The sequence below is a fragment of the Motacilla alba genome, chromosome Z (assembly GCF_015832195.1).
Source record: "Motacilla alba alba isolate MOTALB_02 chromosome Z, Motacilla_alba_V1.0_pri, whole genome shotgun sequence".
Taxonomy (NCBI): domain Eukaryota; kingdom Metazoa; phylum Chordata; class Aves; order Passeriformes; family Motacillidae; genus Motacilla; species Motacilla alba.
The window spans coordinates 31,834,628-31,860,397 of record NC_052046.1 but is presented as its reverse complement, the minus strand read 5'-3'; the positions used below and the strand labels follow the sequence as shown (position 1 = coordinate 31,860,397).

Here is a 25,770-nt window from a genome sequence, read left to right as displayed (position 1 = left end):
AATAAAACTTCCCGTTTGACAGAAAAAGACAAATACTCCTACACACAAGGCTACAAACAAGTAGAAGCCACCTCTCCCTTTAATCTATTCACTGCACAATAGAAAAAAGAAGAAAATTCGTAGCAGAACTGTTCATGAAAAGGTAATTTTGAAGTGTTTTTGAAAAGGAACTGCTAAAGTTGTAGCTGCTAAAAACAGCAGGATGGCTGGCAAAGCCTATTCCACCCAGTCACACAATGTGCCTGTGTATCAGGTGGAAAACACAGCAATTAGGTTATTTTACCTCCTTTATACTCACCTTATTGACTGCAAAAGCAGTAATGATGTCTGACTCTTTATGGATTATTCTTGCCTTGCCACCAGGGTATCCCAAATCTGTTTCTATCTGTATTTAAAAAAAAAAACCAAACACTGTTAAATGCAAACTTCTGTGCAATACTACTTTTTACCAGAAGTACAGATACCCAACAATGTTACGTGTGAAATTTTTTTCCCCTTAATTTTAATTCAAAGAAAACTTAACAAACATAGCCTGTAAAATGATGCTAAACCTGTCGTGTATAATAATACAGCTTCCCATTTCCATGTTAAGATTACCACAGCAACAGAGAAAATGTAATTTGTCACAGCAGAGTACTGTATTCATTTTCAAATTTTTCAGGGGTGCTGAAAACCAGCAAGGCTACATGCAGCACACTGTTGATTAAAATTTTGAATTTTGATGTTCTGCTTCAAAAAAGTTTGCCAAGTCTATGATTGCTCTTAGCAATCACCTTTTGCCACTGAAATTGATGAAATAGTTCAAAAGAAGGTTCAGGCAAGCTCCTGAACAGGAAAATGAATTTGAACTTCATCAGTGCATCTAATCATAATTATTGCAAATTACATAAATCTGGAATCCTGTACATGTTAGAACAACAAACCTTTTGCTATCACTTTTTTTTCCCATGTGATCTAATGCTGGATTTGAATTTGTCTATAATTTTGTATTTTAAAAATGCAATCAGGTACATGCCAGCACACAACAAAACACTTAACTTTATCAGCACTGTAGCAGTCCTTTTCAAAATTAAAGAACTCAGCACTGAAAGAATTAAATTGATAGATTACAGACACAAACTGTTAAAAATAATTTTACAGTAAAACAATAACATTGGCAAATTAACGGTGACCTAAGAATTGAAACCTGAGTTACAACTGTAATATTTAATTTAAAAAAAAAACTCAAAAAATTATGTCAGAACTATTTCAAGCTTCTCATCATCAAATTCTTGATTTTCTGTGCTTTGAAAGATTTAAACAATAATATTTTACTTGAAAAACAATATGATTTTTCTGTCAAAGAACTGAAAAAGGTCTTTCACAAAGTCTAAAACAACTGTTGTTAAAGACTAAGAAGTAGAATACCTTTTTAAAAGTCAAAAAAAATTTGATACTTTATTGATTTTATGTATATAACACTGGACAAAACTGCAGTGGCAAACAGATACAAAACCATGATTTGTGTCTTATGATGAACAAACCTGCACAAAAAATAGAATTATTTTTTCTCCAGCCAGCTCCAATTACCTATTTGCTAATACTGCATTATCACATAAATAATATTAATGAGGTAGTCCAAGCCAGAGTGTTCACATTTCTGTCTTTGCACTAGTTTTGTAAAAGAAAGGAATATGGTATTCATTTGAGTATCTAGGCATAGTTCTCTACATTTTCAGTATGTCACATCTATCTTTCAAGATGGTTGTTAAAATACTGTTATATGGGTTGATTTGTCACCATCTTTTAAATAAGGTTCCGTAAAAGCCTTCAGTAGCAAACTCATATCATGCTAACAAACTGCTCAAAGCGCAGCTCACCACCTTCACTTAAAAGCAATTATTGTGGCTCATGCTGATCAAAGGTTCTGTATGTACTGTGTATCATACTACTACTGAATTTTTGTCACTTGGGCAAATCTCAACTTCAGCTCTTCACTTGGCCAAGCTACAGAAGTTGATAATAGATATTGTTTGTACCTGGTTGATGCAGCTATGATAATTAAGTTTCAGATAAACTCTGAAACAGTTTAACCCAATCCCTTGCATTTTTTAAATTTTTAAGTTTGTTTGCTATGTGAGCAAAGACTTCTTTTTAAGTGAGACCAGCACCATTTAGACAAAAAAAAAAATCCTAATTGTGTTAGGTCTAATAAATTTGAGGACTGTTACTGTGTACCTTATTGATGATGGGCTCCTCCACCACAGAATTTTTCATGGTTTCATTGTGCTCCTCTAATGACTTCACCAAGGAAAGAAATACCACAAAACAAAGCATAAAGATAAGACATAACATGGATGGTATAAAGGAAATCCTCCATTCCTTGTTGTTTATCCCAATATAGGACAACTGAAACACAACTGCCTGTCTGCACACACATGGTGCATATTTTATATATTAAGAATAATCAACAAACTCTAAACTCTGTTTTCAGTACAGAATACACAGATTTACTTACTCTGTACTGTAACAGCACCTTGTCCATCCCAAAAGTAAAATTTCTTGAAAAATAAGCAGTCTACACTTAAAAATAAGCAGCAACAAGATAGAAAATAAAGCAAATTATGCTGTGTAAGGCTGTGAGCCTACCTTGAAACATACAAAGCACATCTAAAATTTTCCAAAATACCTCTCCATACAGCTGTCCATAACAAGGCTGTGTTGACATAAGATATGATCAGAAGTTGTGCACTTTTAATGGCAAAAAGAAAAAAATTTCCTTTTAACTGCACTCTGTAGTGAACACAATTAGCCAACATTACCCAAACAAGCTAATATTCTAGTTGTGACAGGAAAAAGGTGAGGTCATACAGAACTCTCCACTGTCATGGCTTTACTGGTCATGAATATTCTTTCTCCTGCCTATTTAGTTTGTTCACATCTGCTTCTTTCTCCTCCATTTCTGCTATGCTACAGTTTTTCTGTAATACCAGCAATTCTTTCAAAATTAGGAGCAGTAGTAATTAAGAAAAATAAGTAAAGTGAGATAAAAAAATCCAAAAGCTCACTACAGAACCAAAATTTAAAAACATTTAACTCCATCTGGAACAGGAATCCAACTAGACACTGTGACAAATAATCAGGCACAGAAATAGTAACTGTTGCATGAGCAGGACAAAGTAAAACTTCAATACTTTGTCTGATTAGGATTACTGGTTTTAATCTTTGAAACGGTCCATTTTGTCCTTCTTTTGAGGCACCTTTTATATTGATCCTAAAGAAGAAACTGACTGCAGCAACATCATGCTAGTTGTCATTTTACAGTCAAAGTCTATTATTTTTGTATTTTATGAAACAATGGACCAGTATTTTTTTGTATGAAATACTGTAGATTTGGAGTCGTTGACAAGTACATGACAACCATTCATGCACCAGAAGTAAACAAGCCAGCCAAGTAACTTAAATAAAAGTTGACAGATTGACCTGCAATATTTTCTGCATTTTATATACCATACCAACCTCATTTAGGCATCGCTTCTTAGTAAAAATATTTCTGATAAAAGTTTCCTGGACTTCTTCCTGTTTGACCAAGTATTGCCAGAGTCTCTTCACAGACAGCGCAACATGACTGCGGGATCTACAGAACGAAGTTGAATAAATGCATCGTGCTCATACTTACACAAGAGAATAGTATTTTATATTCTAATCAAGCTATAGTCAGAAGAAACGCTGAAGTAAAACTATAGAGCTATAGACAGTATACTAAGACCAATCTGAAAGCACTTTAATACCTTCTTCCTGAAAAACCCACACATGAGAGGAGGTGCAAAAGGAAGAAGAATCAGAGTATGCAGCATCTTCTCCTTCTATCTTGGGACAAGTGAGAAAATCTCTTTAAGAGATTACACAATGGTAAGAGCAGCATACTGATTATTTATTAGTCCAGCTCATTCTTTACAATATGAATCATTTCTGTTAAGTCCTAAAGAGTGATCCTTTCACATGGACAATGAATGACTAACACATCCTGCTAGGAACACATCATCAGATGTGTAACTTCTCTGAAACATCCATGATTTTTTAGTAACAAAATTAGAAGGATTATAAAATCAGACCAAAATTCACATGTTTATACTTTTCCCTAGAATGGCACATTCAAGCAAAAAATTATAAATACAAATACAGCTGCTATATATAGCTGCTTATGACAAGCCAAAATCCATCAAACTCTGAATTGCTTTAAACCATAATTTAAAAATAATGTCAGACAGCAGATATATGTTAAACTGGTCCCTTTTAATCAACCTGAGTTACTGAAAGTGTGACCATTATTAAATATTTTACAATAAAAAGCCAGACTTTCTGTATTCTGAAATCCACAAGTGACAGTAACATTAAAAAGGCAGAAATCTATTTAAAAATTACACTTTGAGAGACTGAGCACACTTTTCTGACATGCAATTATGTTAAGTCATACCTATGCAAATATTATAAATAATAAGTACTTCTTCTCTGAATTTAGGTAAAAATAAGACTGTGATAAGACTGTGAGTTAATTTTATTACCTCTAAAGGTGAGGCAATTATTTAATTCACTGTCACTAATCCATAATTATTTCTCAAGGTGTATGTTTTATTTTTTACTTTATAAAAGCATACTTTTTCCAGAGACACTCAAAATCCATGTTAAACATAAGTAAAATAAATTAAAAAAATTAGAAACTGTGGTGCATTTTTCCTGCTCTTGCTTCAAATCAGAGATACATGAAATCTGACATGTACCCTTCGTTGCACATAGTTATTGAAGTTGCAATCTGTCATGTGCACTAACAACCTAATACTTCATTTATATCAAAGATATTACAGTCAGTGTTTACAGAAATTAGACTCACCTGAAAGGAGTGTTTGTAGGCTCGAGTAAACTTTTGTGGCGAAGCAATGCAGGACCAGCAGCGAGGGCATCTTCAGAAGCATGAACCGAAATATAATGTTGAGGTGGGCCCCCATACAGCTCAAGACGTCGGAGAAGAACTTGTTCCCAGCGCTGCAAAGTTTTCAAAACTGCATGGCATATCGGGGAGCTAACTGGAAGCTCTAGAAAGACAAGTAAATAATAATAAAATCCCTCCCCTTTCTGTTATAACTTTGATAAAGATAACTCCAGCAGGTGAAGGCTGAAGTTTATTTCGAATATCTCCACAAGTAAGCTTTGTTCAAACCTCAAGTTGATACTTGCAAGTATAAAAGAATGAACTGCTTAGGGCTATTATTGTTAAAAAAAGGAACAGATTTCTCCAATATTGGAGAGATTACATCATGGAGTGGGTCATTATAAAACCGATCCTCCTGGAAGATACCAAGGAATATGGATGACAGGCAGGTAATAAGAGAAAGCTGATGCACCTTCATAAAGGGCTAATTGTGCCCAACTAATCAGTGGCATTCTATTGTGAACTGACTATGCTGTGAACTAACATTCATTCTATTGTGAACTATTAGTGGCATTCTATTGTGAACTGACTGTCCTGGAGGGCAAGGAAAGAGTAACCGATGTTCTCTACTTTTAACTTCTGTAAGGCCTCTGACAGTGTCTCACACAACACCTTTGCCTTTCCACTGGAGCAAAAAGGATGGACTGTTTGACAGCTAAGGAATCGGTTGAATGACATCCCCCAAAGAGTTACGTTCAATGGTTTAACATCCAAATGGAGATCAGTAACAAGTGTCATCCCTCAGGGATGCATGTTGAGAGTGGTACTGTTCCATCTCTCCAATAATGACACAGGCAGAGGTAGTGAGAGGCACTTGCAGGCAGCTGGCAGAGAACACTAGGGTGAGCAGTGCAGCTGAGTACCTGGAGGGAAGGGATGCCACCCACAGGGACACTGGCAGGCCTGAGGAGTGGGCCCATGTGACCCTCAAAAGCTTCAGCAAGGGCAAGTGCACCTGTCTCAGGGCAATCACCAGTACCAAAACTAAGTGATGAACAGACTGAGAGCAGCTCTGTGGAGAAGGACTTAGGGATACCAGTGGATGAAAAATTGGGCATGACTTGGCTCACAGGCCAGAAAGCCCACTGTACACTGGGCTGCATCAAAAGAGCAGCCAGTAGGGTGAGGGAGGGAATTTGGCCCCTCTAATTTGTTCTTGCGACACTCTACCTGGGATAACATATCCCTGTATGGGGACCCCTCTACAGGAATGACAGGGACCTGTAGAGGGGATCCAAAGAAGATCAACAAAAACAGGTCAGAGGGCTGAAACATCTCTCCTGTGAAGACAAGCTGAGAGTGCTGTGGTTCTTCAGCCTGGACTGGAGAAGGCTCCAGGGACATAATGCAGCAGCCTTTCAATATTTAAAGTAGACTTACAGGAAAGACATAAAGAGACTTTACCAAGGCCGGCAGTGATAGGGGCAAGGAGTAATGTTTTCACACCAAGGTAGTAGGTTTTGATCAGATAAAAGAAAGACGTTACTATGATGAGGGCAGTGAGACACTGGAACTGGTTACCAGAGGGGTTGTGGATGCCCCAGACATGGGACGTCACATCAGATGAGGCTCTGACAACACCATCTAGTAAAAGATCCCCCTGTCCATGATGTGGTGGGCAGGGTTGGACCTAGGTGACCTTTAAAGGTACCTTCCAAAAGCAAACCATTCTGTGAGTCTATGAAACAAGGAGTAGGAACGATGTTACTTCAATTAAAGAAAAAATATAGTGTTTCCACCAGGAAATAAATATTGCTAACATTCTTACATGACTAAGAAGTGAAGAAAACATAAGTACCTGGGAACCTGAGCATTGTTTATTACCCATTCATCTTAGCCACCCACCATGTAATTTCATAAATATACCTGCTTTATGATAAACAGTATCAGAACATTTATTCCCATATCACTAAAAAACTAAGAACTGAAAGCTACAACATATGCATATTATTCAACACATTGCTGATTTTAATGTGCTGATTAGGTATGAAGAGACAACTCTGCTGCTTATTACCTGAAAGATCATGTCCAGCCAAAGGGTAGAAAATCTTCAAATTGTGAAGTACCAGCTGAACCATTGCCAATCTCATCAGTGACCAACTAACAAGAAAGCACTAGTAAGTCATTTACTAATAGGAAAATCATTTTCTCACTTATTCAATATTAGGTTTTAAATTTAGATCTTCAAATCTTCATTATAAACTACTGAAAACTACAAACCATACTTTAGAATATTATAGGTACTTTGAATTCAAAAATCACTACACCACATACTAATAATATGAATAAAATAATTATTGTGAAAATTAACTACAGCTAATTAACTACTGGGTAATACATGAAAATGTCAAGTACATTATCTCAAAAATAAAAAAGCAGAAATGCAAGTCTAGACATGGCAAAACATTGTGCATTCTAAAGAGTTATTTACCTGTAAGAATTTGAATTAGAATGCTCTTGGTTATGTGAATTTGATGCAAACATATCTCCATCATTGTCTTCATCATCTTCATCACTTTCCTGACTCTCTTCTGAGTCATATTCCACTCTACTTTGTGATGGAAGAAATGGCTAAAAATTTCAACAAAATTCTGTAAATATCTTCTAGCCAACATCTCATTCTAAATTACCTTTTAAAAATTGAATAATTACAATGCTTAAAGCTTTTTATAAAAAGCAGACGTACCATCTTACTCTGTTTACTAACATTTGGAGTTTGTACCTCATGAAAAGGGTAATGGTCCATAAGCACTACATACGTAAGTTAACACCTTAACTATTTTTTACATTACTGAACAATTTTAATGCTGAAAATGAAAACACTAACTGTTTTTGAATTCTTATTTTATTTTCATACCAAACCAGATGTGGGACACATGAGACTGTCAGAGAGAAGCCAAAACCACTAGGGTGCATTCTCTTCAGTTCTTCTAAGAATTCAGAGAAATCCTATCTTCTCCCTGATCATATTTATGATCAGCCCATTATCATTGCCTCACTGTGCTATTCAGTATTTGCATTCTCTTCTGTCCTTGCTCCTAAAATACACTTACTTTACTTATGTAGATAACACTTGATATAGAAATGCGTGTACAACTCCACAGAAGTATGTAACTTTCTAGAAAGAAATATCTTCCACAATACTTAACAAGGCAAGATAATTTGATTTCCAGTGGGTATGCCCATATTTCACCCAGCTGAAATAGCTGATAAAGGCTTCTCACATTTCCTTATTCTGCCAAACACCTGATCCATAATTATCTACACATTTGTACACTGTAATTGTAAAAATAAACGTGATTTGTTCATACCATTATCTGAAAAAAAAATTTGAATAACAGTTTTCAAGAAAGCTGTCTCAAAAATATGTATAGGTTCCATTTAGAAAAAGCTAAACATGAGCAACAAAAACAAGCAGATTCTATTACATCAGTACCTAGAATAATGACTAAGAAGAGAAAAATTACCAATCCAGAAGTGATAGAAGACTCTTAATTGTCAAAACTGCAAAAAATTACCTTTGCAATGAAATAATCCCAGATGCTAAGCTCAGGAGGGATAAATCTTTCTTTGTAAGATGATGATTGTTGGTCTACCAATGGCAATGCAGGCAACTGAGAACTCTCCTTTGGAGAGGTTTTTGATGAAAGCCTGTAATGTTTTTGCTGTTTCTCTCCATCATCTATGTGAGAAGAAAATAGAGTATGTTGCTTTAAACCTTCTCTACCTTCCTATTGCTTTATAAATGAAAAAAGTAACAAATGTAATAAATGTTACACATTTGTAATGAAAAGTAAAAATTTCCATCATGACAAGTTTTCAGAATTTTACATGTTTTATGTAACAACTATACACAGAGAACGCTAATCTTCAAATACATAAAACTAATATATAACTAGAACTCCAGAATGTAAAAACTCCCTGCGCAAATAATACACTCATAACTGCATGAGAGGATCTTTTTTTACAAAGGTGACAAATATTATTAATCAAGCCAACGATCTTGCAAAAATAAATTACTTTAATAAGAACTACCGAATACTGATTATGTTAGCTTTTAAGACAAGCCAGGAGACTTGTTTTTCACAATATATATTGCAAATATGTAAGCTTGCCATTCCTGCTCCAACTTGTAACTCCATGTGTCCCGCTAGTGGAGATCTGTATTTTTTTTCCTAAGCAGTACAATTCTGCTAAATCTGCATGCCCTGACAATACATTTCCTCAGCAAATATAAAAGATAACATTTTAACTAACATAATCTAATATACAACTTTTTAAACAGGGAAAGATTTATTATTTGCAGTAACACCCTAAATCCTAGGAGTAGAGAGGTTCCCCTCACTTGCCCCAACATTGACTTCTTTCAAACTAAGAAGCATCAATGGAAGGTTTTACTTCCATTCTTGATTATTACAGTACTGATGGAAATAGCTCATTTAAGATTTCAGGAATATTTTAACATATCTGTATCCCCTCACACCCTGAAATACTTCTGGATCTTGTTAGGAATCATAACTCTAATACAGCCTTTCTATTAGTAGAGGAAGAATGATACCAATTGTCACTTGTCACCAATAGTCAGTGTTCTGACTCTCCAGAACACATCAGAAGTGAAAGCGACAAGGGAGAAAAGAAACTATATTTGGAGATTTGTTGGCCATCTTTCATAACAGAGAAAATGGACTTGAATCAATTTTCTACTTGCTTGTAGAAGGTGGAGCTTGTGTTTGTTTTGTTATTGTTGCTGTATGGTTGGGGTTTTTTTAAGATTTTTTAAATTCTGTTTTCAAATAGATACATGGAATGTACAGAGATCAGTTTCTACAGTGAAACCTAGGAGCGGGTTCAAGATTTAGGTAAAACAAAGAAAGCTTAAATATGAAGATAAAAAGGAAGTTGATTTTTTGAACATCATTTTGGAGTCCACAAAACTGGGAACGCCAATTTAGCTGAGTCAGTTTTCTTAAGCAGAGGGGAGTATGGGCCGCCTTAACAGCAGTAGTAAGTATGACCCAAGAAAGCAATTCTGTAGGTTAAAAGAGCTCACCTGAGGGACAGATATCACTGAGTTCAAGCACCAACATGTTGGGCCAGACCAGTTGAAAGAATAAACGAACATGAACATCACAAACTAACAACCACTGAAGCTTCCAAAATTGCTTTCTCCTGTTAATAATGCTGAGGATGATAAAAGAAGAGCCAGCACATCTATCTGTTCCTGGAGTAAACCATGAAGTATTGAAGTAAACTGGAGTAAAATAAACTGCAGTAAACTGGAGTAAACTATAATGAAGTATTTCCTATACCCTTATTTTTTTAGGGTTTTATCCACTGGAGACTTTCTGAGTCTTGCTAGGTGTCTGAAAGACTATGTCCTTCAAAACTTCTATGGGTATTCCAATCACTTGAAAACGGAACGTCTAACACTCTGAACAAAAGAAAAACAGGGCAATTTACAAACACTTATTTCCATATGTAAGACTTACTTGCTCATAACATAGACTGAGCCATCGGTACAGTTGTAACTCTGGGACATTACATGCATTTAAAAAAACCCAAAAACTTCCAGGATTTCCATACCTTGCCATTTTTTATTTGTTTTCTTCCAAGGAACAAATGCTCTGCACTCACACTAGTCAATGGAATTTATTAATTACTTCTGGTCATTTCTGGATCAGGAATAAACATGTTATTCCAGGATTCAGAAAGATTTTTGACTACATATGAAGATAAGCATTATTATCCCAATCAGCTGAACTACTGTGCTGGTTGAGGCTGGGAAGAGGTACCGTGTTTTGGATTTGTGCTGAACACAGGGTTGATAACACAGAGATGTTTTATTATTGCTGATCAGGGCTTACACAGAGGAAAGGCCTTTTCTGCTTTTGCACTTCTGCCCTGTCAAGGGAGCTGGGGGTGTCTGGGAGGCTGGGAGGAGACACAGTCAGGACAGGTGACCCAACTGACCAAAAGGATATTCCAGAGCCTGTGACATCAAGGTCAGTACATAAAGCGGGGGGAAGGAGGAGGAAGGGAGAGGACATTTGGAGGCAAGGTGTTTGTCCTCCCAAGTCACCACTGCATATGATGGAGCACTGCTCTCCAGGAGCTGGCTGAACACCTGCCAGCCCTTGGGAAGCAGTGAATTCATCCTCTGCTTCTCTTTGGCTGTGTGCACAGCTTTTGCTATTAAATTGTCTTGGTCTGAATGCACAAGATTTCCCTTTTACCTTTTCCATTTCCTACCTCGTTCTGCCAGTGGGGAAATGAGTGAGCGAGTGGCTGCCTGGGGCTTGACTGATGGCTGGGGTTAAAGCACAACAGCCACAAAACAATTTATATATAGAATCTAATAGAAGATGAAGTCATCCCATCTTTCATATTGAAACAGGAATATCAAAACACTATGTGCTGCACTTCTATACTGTATCATATTTTTTTTCCTGTTAGGCATAGTATTTGTAATCCACTTACCTGCACTAACAGTCAAAACCACAATAACTGCAGTACAATGCATTTTCATCACATTATTCAAAACTTATCAGTTAAGGAGCATGCACATGCATCACTATGAAATTTTAGCTAATTTTTAGCAACTACTTAAAATAAAGAAATTCACTAGGCATGAAATAAGGAGCAAGTGTTGCATGATACAGAAATGAGCAAGTATAGGCTATAGACCTGCAGGTTGTTTTTCTAAGCAGAATTCAAAATTTAAGTTTTATTTTAAAAAAACTTTTTTATTAAAAGTTTTTACCTTTTTATTAAAAAATTACTTTATTCCTTTCTATTGGATCACTCTTTGTATTTTTAAGAATACTGCAGGCTAGCCATTGGAAAAAATTCAGTATGTAAGAAAATGAAAGAAAAACCACCTAAGTTTGACAAACACTACTAATGCAGATTTCTTTTTATACATTCTAAAAGAAATTAACCACATTAAAAATCCTGTTAAGGTTCATTTGAGATTTCAAATTAACAAATTCACACACTTTTAAATTTCTCATATATTTCTAATTAAAAATCTTTCACATCTGTTTTGATTTTTATTTGAAACATTTATCTTTGCTCCCATTTTACTTATAAGACAAAAGTAAAATTCATGTTATTTCCCAAGAATATTGGACTATTTCAGACAAGGAAAGTCCTTTAATTTCTGTTGGGTCCTAAGACGTGCAATGATAATGAAAAGATCTGTTGCTTTCCATGTTCCCAGGAAGAACTAAAAGGCAGATTGCTTTCCACTTCCTTTCATTTGCTCTTGCAGCATGGAATAACTGAATATATGAAATGAAACTATGGATTTCTAACTGTTAAAAAAAGGGCAAATTCTTCCTTAAGAACCTTTTGGATGATAAAGAACTTACTATCTCTATATAGACGTAAATTATAAAACAGTTTGCGTAGGTAGTTTTCAAGGAAAATAAGGTAAATGTGATTCTGAAAAAAAAAATCTACTATAATCAACAACAAGGTTCTTTTTCAAATGATAACTGCCTCTTGGAAAACAAAACATCATGTGCTAGTTCTGTTTGTCAAAATAATTTGCTGCAACTGCAAAAATAAGGAGCATAGCTGAAAAGTATAGTAACTGAAAAGCTTTCAAACTGCTTTGTTCCGTCTGATTGTTATGCAACAGAGGCACAAAACAAACTTTTTCATAAAAAATAATTCCTAATAGAGGTTAGGACTTTATAAGACTACCAGATACTGGTTTTTCATTCCCGTTTTTACCATTTGAGTCTAACAGAAAGATCAGATTTACTTAAGTGAAATTTTATATTCAAAGCTATTACACACTCAAGTCAACTAAAGCAAAGAGCAGAAAGGGAAATAACATAAACTTTACTGACCAATGCTGTACATGGAGTTATGATCTCTTAAAAGAAGTTTCAAACTTGGAGATCAACACCCACATTGAAATAGGTACTGAAGGATTGGAAGGGAGGCAAGGAGGAGAAGGCATGCATAGTCTTATTATTACTGTTCAGAGTAATTACTGTTTTTAGCTTTTGATCTCCATTTGAGAGTGGAAGCATTTCACAAAAATCTAAAAGTAAATGTAAGGGAAAATAGTCTAGTTAAGCATAACAAAATGGTAAGATATAGAAAAAATAGTAATATTATGGAAGATTATGGCATAGTTGACTGGAACAAACATTCCAATCACTTCTCAGTATTTGCTTCTGGGTGTCAGAAAGAGTAAAGGCACAAAAAAATAGCTGATTTTAATCCTAATCCCTGTGCTTCACTGGAGGTCTATTTTTTTCCGCTTCTCTCCCCACTATTTTTTCAATATGACCGAGACACGACTTTGGAGAAATATCTTTCCCCCAAATTTGTTTTACCTAAACACACATTAAAAACAAGCAACAACCCACTGAATCCTAGAATTACATAGGAAGACACTCAGTCCAACCCATTGCTCAGAACAGTGCTGACTTAATTGATGCCCTAGTTTGCTGAAGTTTCTGAGTACCTCCAAAAATAGAGATCCCATAACACCTCTAGGCCCCTTTCTCAGTGATAATCCCTAAAAACTAGTATTAAAAAATGTTTGTTCTTCCCTTCAATTTTTAGGTAGAGCTTTGGGATTCTCCCAGCAACAGTTTTATTAAACCTGCAATCAGGCAGCCAGCATTCCTCCTCCAGAAAAACATGCAGCAGATAGGTTATATTTAGTATGCATTTCAGAATACACTTCTTTGCAAAAATACTTTGCATTATAAGCCAGTGGTAGCAGTAGTATTAACACAGTTTAATACAGAGCTACCAACATCTAGTTAGCAGAATTGCCAAAAAAGCCATTTCTGACAATTCTGTGACAGCAAACATGTTTACCTTACTAAAGTGATAGAGAGAAATGTTTACTCAGTACCGCAGAGAAAGCTAATCAGAATAAGAGCTCACTTTTGGGTAAAGATCTCTCCTCTGAAAACATTTTTCTAAAAGTCTGATGAAGATATTTAAACAGGTTACATTTACAGTTTTCCATAAATGAAAGGTAAGACATTTTGATATGCAGCATACATCTAAATAATAATAATAATAACTAAAAAAATATAAAGTTACATTTTGTCTCTCTATCTACATATTCAGATGTAATTTAGAAAGTCATCAGAGTTTAAGTAAATTTGTCTTTACAAAATCTTCCCTTAAAAACTTAGTTAATTGTAGCATTTCTGCTGTTGGTTTTGTAGAAGTCAAACTAAACCAAAAAGCACATAACTATATGAAAAATAAAAGCATTACAGGAATTTGTTCTGCACCTGAGGATAGTTTATCACTACCTGAATTTAAAACTTGAAGATTGCTTGCTTTTCTGAAGGGTTCTTAGAATATCAAGATAGCTTTCACTTGTAATGTCTGGAATGAACACTTAGAAATCCACATGCACAATAATGCTTATATTCAAAAAGCAAAACAAGCAGTTCTCCAAAAAAAGATATGAAACACTTCTGATTTTTTCAAACCATGGTCCCAGTAATTTTGTATTTAATATTTATTTCAAATGAAGAGCCATAAGAATACTGCAGTGCTGACAATTTTCTTTTTTTTAAAAAGGCCCAATTTATGTGCTTCTTTAATTACAAAACTTCACTTTTAATTTTGATATCATGGCTTGCAAACAGAAGTTTTTCTGTCTTTCTGCATATGCAAAAAAAAACACAAACCAAAAAACCCACACATAGCAAACTGCATGTAGAGGCCTAGTACTAAATCTAGTATCTTGCCTGAAGGTTTGGTGGGACTATGAGTACTGAAGGAGGTAAGGGATTTGGAAAACCCCACGCATTCCATGGAGAACACTACTACCTGATGTGGGCTAGGCATTGGGAAGTGCCTACCTGTCAAAGAGAGAAAACATACTGTATTTGTAAAATGGGAATATATTCCAGTTAAAAGTGAACTGGAAAGCTTTAAAATAAACACAAACTAGGCTGTAATAGTATTGGAAACTCTCTAAGATCAACTTAACTCACTCATACTAGAGCAGCTGTTCTACTTGGAAACCATATTTCAGTAGCATTCACGTCTATTTCACTCTTCTACACAATATCTACACAAATAATTTCAGATCCTTGTTTTTCTATGCAAATCCAAAACCATATCAAATTCTTATTGAACACAAGCTACTTAAAGTAATTACGCTCTCATCAGTCACATAATTTTCTTAAAAATCCCACAAGACAAATATACATAAAACAAGAGAACTGACCACTTTTTGTCTTTAATTGCTGCTGTCCTCTGCTGGGCGTATGAGCTCCTCCTCCAAAGACAGCAGACCACATTTTGTTGTTAAGTGGATGAGCCATAATTCTATACAACTCATTGCTAGAATGTGTTGCAAGGCCATGGATGAACAGGCTGAGATAGACTGCAGTTAGAATTTCACAAAGTAGAACTGTGAGACCTGGCTGGGCTTCCTCGCCAGCAGAATTCAAGAGACGTATTAGAGCCGTCATTCCTGTTTATGCAAAATAAACATATTCTTTAAGAAAGCACAGGTGTGTGTGTGTGAACATACTCCAGATTATCACAGGTATTTTTTCTGGCAACCTATGTTACTTAGTAATGTTTAGTGTAGAAAAATTCCAAGTTTTACACATCGAAACCTAAGTTGAAAAATTCAGTAAAAAAAGGCAAGCTCTTAATTTTTAATCATTTATTGGTTCTTCAGCTTCCTGTTTTGGACTAATGATTAAAGAAACAATCCCTTTCAATTATTACAACTAAATTATAATCCTGAAAGCTGAAATTCTACCTTCTCATTTTACAGTGGTAAAACTAATCAAAAATCATGGGCATCAACTTGCATTACATATTGTCTGGCAAGTGTTCTTTCACCTAAGTACTAAACATCTTGTACTGTTTTTATGCTCCCACAAAAGGGTATAGTTTCAGATGTGGCTTCAACATAACACTGTGCACACAAGTAAACATGCACATAGTCATGGTCAAAGAATTCTGATTTTTGTCATGCTCTCCAATTTGCATACATAGCATGTCAATCTACTAAAAAATAGAAAAGTCAGTTTGAGGTGATGTTATTCATAAGAGCAACTGCTAACAATTCCTTGCCCGAATCATCAGAAATTTAACCCTGCAATTAACTAAATAACAAGAAAACAGATGACAAGCTAATTTCTCCATAAAATCTCTAGATTCAGTGACAATGTTTGGCAGAAAAGAAAAACGGCATAGCATCAAATACAAAGGCTGCCTCAGGTTTTTCATTAAGATTTTTAAAGAGAAATTTTCTGATTTAAGAAACAATTCTCATAATAAGTAAGCACATCTCCTGGCTATGCTTACATTAAAGTTAGTGCAATAAACTGAAGCCCATACCTAGATGTATTACATTGATAACACTCCCTCTAATGTAGCTCCTTAGCACAGTTTAACCAGCATAGATGTCTGCACACTCTAAGTATTACCTGAAATCTGACATTAATTTTACAGCTACAGAAAACCATGATTTATCATAAACGCCTCATTTTTAATAGTTTTAAGGTAGTTCAGAAGTTGTCCATAAGGTAAAATAATCCTTAGTTGGAGCACAAACTAAGATAGCCTTCCCAGTCCAAACACAGAATACTGGTGCTCCAGGGGGCACAAGTAGAGCACGCACAGGACATGACTTCACCCTACCCCGTGTTCACCTGCTCTCTCTTAACTAGATCCAGCACTAACATTTTTTAGTTAAAGAAAGCAATATAAATCAACTTGACTTAATGAATAGTCAGAAGTAGTAATTTAGATGTTTCGGGAAAAAAAAAAAACAAACAACATTTTGATCAAAGAACCCAACACAGCTGTCACACAAGCAATACTACAAAGTCATAGCCACATGCTCTTCCAGTGGATCCAGATAACTCAGTTTTCCTTAAGAGGAAAGAAACAATTCTAGATACCTGGCCACTGAGCAGGTGATGTGTTGGGAGTCACTGTTTCTTCTAAGCTTGCTGTTCTTAAAGAATGACGCTGAGTTAACAGGACCGTCTGGTACACTGTTCCAGTGAACTGATTTGCTTGAAATGAGCTGTGAAAAAGATAAGTGGGAAATAATATTTATTTTTAAAAGTATTTATTTTTAAAAGCTATTTACAACTATTCAAGTGATAGCACTTTCTAGATGTAGGCAAGTGTGATCACTGTCTTCTGGTGCCCTATCCATTGCCATGACTGCAGTGAGACAGCTGTCTAAAAATCACCTTTCATAGACTTTACCTGTAGCTGTGGCCATCACAGAGACATTGGTAGATGCAAGCAGAGAGCGACGCTGCTAAGGTATGCATTACATATATCTGAAAGACAAAGTTTTACAGAGCTTATTACACCCAAAGTGAGCTGTGGTTACTATCACAGCCTTTCACTCTGCATACAGATGTGCAACAAGCACCGGACATGAAAGGTCTAAGTCCTTATGCACTTACACAGCCACCTCTTGCTTCAGAATTTATATCAGACAAATCAGTTCACGCCCTATGGAAAGGATGAGGGAAAATTCACTTGTCCCACCAACATATATAATAACATAATAAACAGATCAGCTCCATCTGAAATGTTTTCAATTATTAAACAGCAGCATATTAAGCTGGTATTCAACAGTCCTACGTAATTAGACTATAAAACAGTGTCAGTTTGCTGGCTCAGAATACAAAGAATTGATTTCAGAATGAAAACTATAATGCAGCTTAGTTTATGACTAATTCTAGTGCAGCTCTTGGACACACACTCAACTTACTCAGTATCATACTGATCAGTACTTTTAACACAGCTGACACTTTTTTCGTAATGTATCACAAAACACACTAAGGTTTAAAAGCTAGAGAAGCTGTTAATCAAAAAGGTTCCACCAAAACAAAAACAGTTTATTGTATTTATTTGTTTGTTACCTCTAAAACAAAGCTAACTAGGACTAAACCATCTTTTTAGTGTTCTCTAGAAATCCTTAGTAAAAGTAGACATGATGTGGGACCTAACAATACAAAACTTCAGGAAAGACTGAGTTTTATTTCCAGTCAAAGGTTAAATGCAGGAGAAATCTTACAGAAACAATTTTTAAAAACTACTATACAAACACATACTGTTTCACAAAAAACAGTATGGGTTTATTGAAGTTTGCTGACACTCAGTTTTTGTATTTAAACATTTAATTTTACTTATGTCTAAGAATGAAATGCAGAATCTGCCATTAATATAAAAGAAGAAATGAACATATTGTCATAAAGACAAATATTATGCTGATGGTTTAGTATAACATATTTTCCATTAAAATGTCCTCTTGGACAAATATCCAGTTCTGAGAGAAGCAAATCTACAACAGCTTGTTGAACCAGATGCTCAACACCTCAACAATGACTGATGATCACTGGACATTTCTTTAAGCTCAACATAAGTACTACAGAAAATGATTATGTTTCATGGTTTTACTTTGTCACAGATAGGCACAGCACAAAGTTTTCATGCTGTCTGAAAGAAAAATTTGTGACTTCAGCAAACTAGACGACAACAACAACAAAACAACTGTAAAAAAATACATACCTTGCTGTTCTGAGTATCTGGATGAGGTGGTGAATCAAGGTTTATTATAGCATGTAATATATCATGAGTTAAATTGCCAAGATGTAGCAATGGATTAGCCACCACCGTTTTGGCACTAGCTGTGCAAGCAAATAGGAGAGGTATGGAATTTTGCTCTGGTGGAGGGCTGGAAGGTATCTGTACTGACTGCTCCTAAAATCAAGCAAGAAACACATACACAAAGCAACAGTAAATATTCTTTAAAGGAACATAATAACTTTTGAAAGAGGGAAAAGGATTCTATAAAACAACAACAAAAAATAAACAGTGTACAAAAAAAAACTGTTAAAAACTGATTTAGAGTTATTAAAAAACATGTGTATGCTACAGTAGGAAAATTTCAAAAATATTACAGAACACTTTCAAATAAATCTACAAACCTGAAGCAGAGAAAACAGAACCTAAGCTCCCCCACATACCTGCTGAGATTCCTGCAAGAGCAGAATTAATTCCATTCTGACAGATGCCAAGCCTCCACCGTGGGAGCCATGAAGTATACAGTAACTAAGGAACATTCTGAGGAGAGACTGGTATTTCAGAAGCCATTGACGTCTTTTCTGAAAGTTTTCTTCTTGTAGCATAGTTTTTTCCTGGTCAGCTAAGTCTTCAGTGTTTTCATGTAAAGTAGCTTCCTCTGGCATCCCTCTAACTCCTGACTGTATCTCTTCTACTTCAACACCATAATCACAGGTCTTCTGAAGAGCTACCACTTCTCTCTCAAGCCACTGGTAAAGCTGATACCGCAACTTTCCTCCATCGACTTCACAGCCAGTGGACAGTGTACGAAGCTCCACAGTAAGGATTTTCAGGCATGCCCTAAACTTCAGCTGTGCTGAAATTATATCTTCTGATGGACTAAGAATATCTTTGTCATCAACTACACTAAAAGATTCTGTGTAGCTAGAACCTGTTTCATGTAATTTTTCAGTTTTCTTCAGAGGTTTTAGTTCTTTCATTACCAGGGAAGAACCTTCACTTTCATCATTTTCATCACTGTCTGACTGTAGTTGCAATTGTTCATCTTGGAATAGAGCACTTGGCTGGCTCCAATCAAAGGAAAGGGTGGAACTGGAGTGTTTTCCTGATGAACAATCTGAAGACGAACCTAGACCATTGAATACTGGCTGTGACCAATCAATACTGGAAGCCTGATCTTTTGTTTCAAACTCTTTAATTGGAGATAATGGTGAGAAATCTTTACTAGTATCCACTAAACTAGGGGATTTAGAGAATAACTTTGACCTCTTGACAACTTTGGGCATCTTTGATAACACTTCTAATGCCAACATAGGACAACCAGCTTTCAGATGAGCATATGCAGTGGTGAAAAATAGCCGTCTTTCACCTAGGTTGATTTTGTCAGCTAATCCATTTTCTACTGTTAGGCAGATGTGTGTGGAAGATGTATCAGAAGAGCCAAAATGACGTCTCAGCAAGAGGGGATGTGTTCTTAGGTAGTTATAGAAGTTAAACACTGCCGGGTTGCAACTTGATGAGCCATCCCCTTCGTCTGAAAAGATACGGCAGCATGAGGAAAATGTACCACTCTGCATGAAATAACCAACCTGCAAAGTGCTAAGTTAATCAGGCTTTTAGGTCTTAGTATCAATCCCATTGTCTACTTCATACATCCATTCTACTGTTTACTTCACTGCACCCTCCTTTGCACCTTCATCATTTTAATACCTCAGTGGGAAGGACATTGTCAAACCTACTAAAAACAAGCAGAGTGGGCAAGCAGGCATGACTTTTTAAATTAAAACAGCTAACATTTCTTTTTCTTGTAGTCAGACCAGTTTTACTGAAGTCAAACAAGACCACATTTCTGTTAATTTTAGATTTCTAAAGTCTCCATGTTCCATGTCTAAACGACAGTAAGACAGTATCTTACTTCTTTTAATTAGGGTCTCTTTTAAAAAATTGGAATAGTACTTTTTTTGTCTACATCTCAAAAGAAACGCAACTTACAATAAAACTAGGAAATCTGTTAACGTTTATACATAATGGTAGCAGTATTACATACAAATAGATGAATTACACAGCAGAGCAACACCTATTAATTTCATTTTCATGTCCACAAGAAGAAAAACCCTGAAGAGATATGAGTATCAGCACAGCATGATTCACACAGCTTTCAAAGGTCTCAGGATCCCTGAAATAAACCCTTACTCTCTCCTCTCTCAGAAGTTATAGCACAACTGGTGACAACAGAGAGACCTACATGAAAATGCACATTCTGGGTAAGAAAATAAGGCAAGACACCACAAACAAGCCATGAACTGATCACAGAAGGATTAGCAACACTTTAATTTTTTTTTTACACAGAAAGACGGGATCAAGATAGAAAAATCAAACACTATATTCCTCATTTGATCAAAACCATCCTGAAGCATTTAACTTCTACTAAAATCAGTTTCATGGATTTGTTACCCAATTCTAGTATTTAAGCCTTTTTTTTATCCCATTCCAATTTCTCTCAGTAGCCAGGACTGAAACCAGCTAACTACCTAGGACTTGAAGCATTTAACTTCAATGAAAATAATGCCTTTAGGAAATAATACAATTATTAGAAGGCCTATAAAGCCAGTAAGTGAACATAGAAATGAACTGCTCTAGGAGACTCATGTGCTCTTTCAAGCAGCATATGGGCCTCCTTGTACCATTTCAAGTATCAAAATCTTTCTATTGGTAGTCTATTATTGTAGTCAGCTGTTATCAAGGCCTAAAAGCTACAAAACACCACATCTTCTAGACTCTCCTATGTAAGTGGGCAATCAGAAATTTTGTCTTAGACTGTGATGGAGTAGAATTAATTTAAGAAGTTAATTTTTCTCTTTATATTTAGACTGCTTCTGGAAAAACAGCTGCATTACTGCAGGGTCATTCCATTATCTTGATAGTCACATGCTTAAAGGACAAAATATGCATTCACAGGATACAGGGTAACAACAATACAGTCACCATGTTCACTGTTAAAGTCCACATACATTGCTACAGCAAGCTATTTACTAACAATGGTGAGGAACTGTGTGGTACCTGGTTTTGTTCAAATGACACTTCAAGAAACTGTGGCTTAAATGAACAAATATTTAAAATCAACTCAACAGGCCAAATACCTATATTCTTACCGCCCTCATCTTCAGCAGAATGCTTAATCAAAGTGTCAAGAGCCTTGCTATAGTCTTCCAAAATCCAGTATGCCATACTTCGCAGGAAAGGGTCACAGTGTATGTTTCCTGAGCTCTCTTTTCCAGTAGACACACTTCCCAAAACTCTCTTCTGTAGTACAGATTTGTAAGTACTAGACACTTCAAACTCCGATTCATAAAGTCTTGATATTACAAGAGCCAACTGAATGTCATGCAGTTTTTCAAGGCAGACCTAATTAAAAATAAGTATATTCAAATCAAACTTTGTCAATTCTCCTCAGTTTAAAATTATTACAGGACAGGAAGTGACATAAATTTGCTCAGATTAAAGTAAGTAGGTTTACCAACTCCAAAAAAAGTGAGCAGGAACTAAGCAGAACAGGTGTAGCTAAGTATCAAATGCAAGACTGGATTTACATTTCTTTAGTTTTAGTATGGCATGACAACAGATCCTTGAAATCAACCAGCTTCAATAGATAATTACCAATGTGCACATGCCACCTTTTACCTCTGGATTCTGGCTGCTTTAGCTACAAAGATTTACAAAACAAATCCTTCATTATCACAGAGATTAATTTCATCACAATTTTGCAATTCAAACAGACCCAGGAAATAATTTGGCTTTGCTTTGTTTTTTGTTAAGGGATTCTAGGACCTAATCCACATCTCTGCCAAAACACCACGTCTGAAACTTCCTAATGAAAAACTATGCTGTTTTCCTATAGGACTGGGTAGAAAATTTGAAAGGAAGCTTATTGTAGGTAGGCCCCTTAGTATTAAAGCAGAGAAATCACCCATGTCACTTCTCAGTATCAGTAAAATAACAGCTAAAAAGGAATCAGAATGTAAAGATGAGGGTTTTGTATTTTTCTTTCATTTGGGATGGGAAAGAAGAGCAAAAGCTGAAAGCATAAGAAGCTTCCGGGGTCATACTAATGCAAAATGCAAACTGCATTCAATGTATTTGTACATTTGGGACAATGTAACAGTCTTAAACATTATAAAATTTATTACCTCCACTGCATCTTTTAAGTGTCCTGCCAACAAGAAAAATGCTGCAGAATGCTCAAACCGCTGTTTGCCAAGCAAAGAAAAAGCATTCTTTAAGGCTGCTTTACGCCATCTGTCCTCAGTAAAGTTGTTTCCAAAAAACTGTGTCATTTTAATATCTTTTTGGGACCTGCGTATGAAACATAATAGATAAAAACATTTTACTTTTTATCAGTTGCACTATGGTTCTTAGTTTCCGCAGATGTCAGTATAATTTTACACAGATCTTCGCATTAGGAAATGCACACTAGGATTTGAGAAGGCTACTAATTTAAAAATAGCAGAAACTTCAATAAATACAAAACCTAATGGTATTTTCAATAACTTGATACAGAAAATCTCTTTTTTGCTTAAGGTGAGCTCTTAAGTGACAATAAAAATTAAGTTTTCAGAAGGTTTGCAATATTGAATGCTGTATTAGGAAACATCAGACAGGAAGACATAAGTCAGTCCCCTGATCTGAAGGTAAAATTTTTAACAACTAACACTTGTGTAAAAGACAGGCACGACATTTCACACACTACAGTGATAGTCCTCAAAAGTAAATCAGAATTAACCAGTAGTTGAAATTACAGGAGATTTGAGACTAAAACTTGCAGCACCTACCTTCAGAAACAGCAATCAGTAAATAAATGAAGGTTAGAAACTACTCATTCAATGTAATGACTAGGTTAGAAATAAACCTCAGCTTTCAATGGTAATATTTCTGCTTGCTTTGGATTACCACCACATTCAACTTTTCCCCCCAAAATTATTCCAAACAGTGTGAAATTCCATGTAAGAGCTTGAATACCTGTATAATCCCCAGATAACAGCCTTCTTCTTCATCGCAAGGTAAAAAATGGCAGCATCAAGTGGATCATTGTTTCTCTGGAAAGCTGCTTTAGCCACCTGAGAAGACAGTTCGAAAGCAAAAAAAAAAAAACCCACAATTTAAATCAATCTTAAATGAGATTGTTGGTGCTTCTGGCGTCTCATACCCCATAGCGCTCTGAAGTTCTCTAATACAGGATCCCTCCTGTCATTATGAGTCCGATGTAAGAATGTGAAGATACAACAACCCATTTGATATCACTTGGCCCATGCTCTTCCAGTTCAAGAAGCTTTTTTGCAGATCAAATGGGAATCCCTATATCTGAAATCAGTTTCTAAAATCTCAGCAAAATTAATTTACTAGTTATTACTATTAATCTATTAGTTGCATCTGCAAGATGGAGTCTTGAAAAACAGGCTGGGACCAGTGATTGCTTTTGAAAGGTGGAAAGGAAAAAGGGTAAGTAGCAGCAAGAATAGTCCAAGTCCTATGTAAGATAATCTTAAACTCAGGCCCAGAATACCTGGATTTTTTTTAAATGCAAGGCAGTTAAGTTTCATGAAGTAATGATTAATTACTGAAGATTTAAAAGTAAAAGTAGGAACTTGCATTTTAGCACTTCGTGCTTTGTAGTCAAAGTATCTTGTGCATGTCATTTTCTAGCTCAACACACTTGCTTTTCCAAGAGGTTAAAACAAGTGCTAATGAGGTCAGGCTTATTGCCACATCTGTGACTATTAAAATATTTAATATAAAAAACTCAACAAAACCCTCAAACAAACAAAAAAAATCACCAAGCCAAAACAAAACAGTAGAAGGTTTTATCATGTAAAATAATCAATTTGCAAGACAGATGTACATTTAATATCCAAGTTGTTCCCACATCTGATAGGCTTCTAAGAACCTTTTCCCATGACTTGTTTCTCAATTTTGCTGTAAAAAACAACTACATGCTCCATCTGTATCTTGAGCATCCACAATAAGCTCTGTACAACACTACCTTTAAGATGAAGTATCCAAGAGCAAAAAATGTACTCCACACTGGAATTTGAATTCCAAAGTACTAAAAAAATATTAGATAAATACAGAAGTTCATATTCATGCAGAGAAGTATAGATACAAAAAATACAGCATGAAACACTCAGAAAAACTTCATTATCTAACAACTTAAAATTACATTAATAGAAGGTAAACACTGGAGAACAGCTGTTAGGAAAGATTTTGTTGAGTTTTTTTTAGAATGCTATGTTTACCTTTTCTATGCATTTCCGCAGGCTGTGGATGTTTCGAACCCACCATCCTACACCCATAGCTCTGAGCTCAGACCATGTTGGATCTCCCTTCTGCACTGCAGGAAGCATGCTCAGGAGCTCTTCCTCTGCTACAGAATGGAATGCCCAGGCAAAGTGACTAGTAGATAAGCCTGTACAATGAACATAAAAAATATTAAAAAAAAAAGAAAATTCCAAGACATTCATTAATAAAACAATCCAGAACCTGAAGATAAAGGGATGGGAAAGGGAGAAGGGAAGAAGGTGAAACTGCTTGTTTTGTATTTTTAAGTGCATTGCTGGTGAGGCAACAGAAATTTAAGAGTATTTGTTAGGACTGCATTTCAAATATTACATAAAAATTATACAACTGGAAACAATTTTTCATGTCCAAACTCCTTAGGTAATTTTGCAAAGAACACTTTCTCCATGAAGCTTGAACATATGGATAGTAAGTGGCACTAAGATTAGCCATGATACAAAGTGTAGTGTACTGACTAAATTTTTTAAAATTTTGAAAGATAGATTCACTATTTTGACTTGGATTAGAAAATGCACAAGTTTCAGATAATCAGAGCAAAAACACCTTTGGGGATACATATGCAAAAGAAAACTTGAAATAAAAAAAGCTCACTAGGAAATAAGCAATTACTAAACAACAACATAGCTGGCTAGGGATAATTGCAACTCCAGGGAGGGCCAGGTGCTTCTTTGTAGAAAGGCACTTCCGCATGTATCCTGGAGGCATTTCCCACTCTCGCCAATTTCTGAGCTCACCAGAAACAGAAGTATCTCAACTAAAATTATTTCATCAGAAAGTTAACTCTGCAATACTCTGCTCTGGCAATTCTGGCAAATTCCAGCCTCTGATTCAGCTGAGGGGGGACAACTGCGATTGAAAATGCTATCACAACTGTCCTGATGGCT

The 25,770-nt window shown here is 35.7% G+C and overlaps 1 protein-coding gene across 14 annotated transcripts in view; it reads right to left on the bottom strand.

The window, feature by feature from the left end:
- The window catches only part of DMXL1 (Dmx like 1), a 77,400-nt gene that overhangs the window by 12,659 nt on the left and 38,971 nt on the right, over positions 1-25,770 (bottom strand). For 6 of the 14 annotated variants that reach the window (XM_038125216.1, XM_038125225.1, XM_038125218.1 and 3 more), the window contains 17 exons: positions 24,826-24,995; positions 23,552-23,649; positions 22,723-22,888; positions 21,676-21,940; positions 18,979-20,069; positions 18,521-18,712; positions 17,204-17,280; positions 16,888-17,015; positions 15,192-15,440; positions 14,707-14,820; positions 8,488-8,651; positions 7,401-7,540; positions 6,984-7,069; positions 4,871-5,072; positions 3,499-3,616; positions 2,218-2,280; positions 299-385 (listed from right to left, as the gene is read on the bottom strand). In XM_038125216.1, the coding sequence (XP_037981144.1) occupies positions 299-385; positions 2,218-2,280; positions 3,499-3,616; positions 4,871-5,072; positions 6,984-7,069; positions 7,401-7,540; positions 8,488-8,651; positions 14,707-14,820; positions 15,192-15,440; positions 16,888-17,015; positions 17,204-17,280; positions 18,521-18,712; positions 18,979-20,069; positions 21,676-21,940; positions 22,723-22,888; positions 23,552-23,649; positions 24,826-24,995 (3,410 nt within the window). The remainder of the gene's footprint in view (positions 1-298; positions 386-2,217; positions 2,281-3,498; positions 3,617-4,870; positions 5,073-6,983; positions 7,070-7,400; positions 7,541-8,487; positions 8,652-14,706; positions 14,821-15,191; positions 15,441-16,887; positions 17,016-17,203; positions 17,281-18,520; positions 18,713-18,978; positions 20,070-21,675; positions 21,941-22,722; positions 22,889-23,551; positions 23,650-24,825; positions 24,996-25,770) is intronic. The other 8 variants (XM_038125220.1, XM_038125222.1, XM_038125223.1 and 5 more) reach the window with 6 other exon arrangements.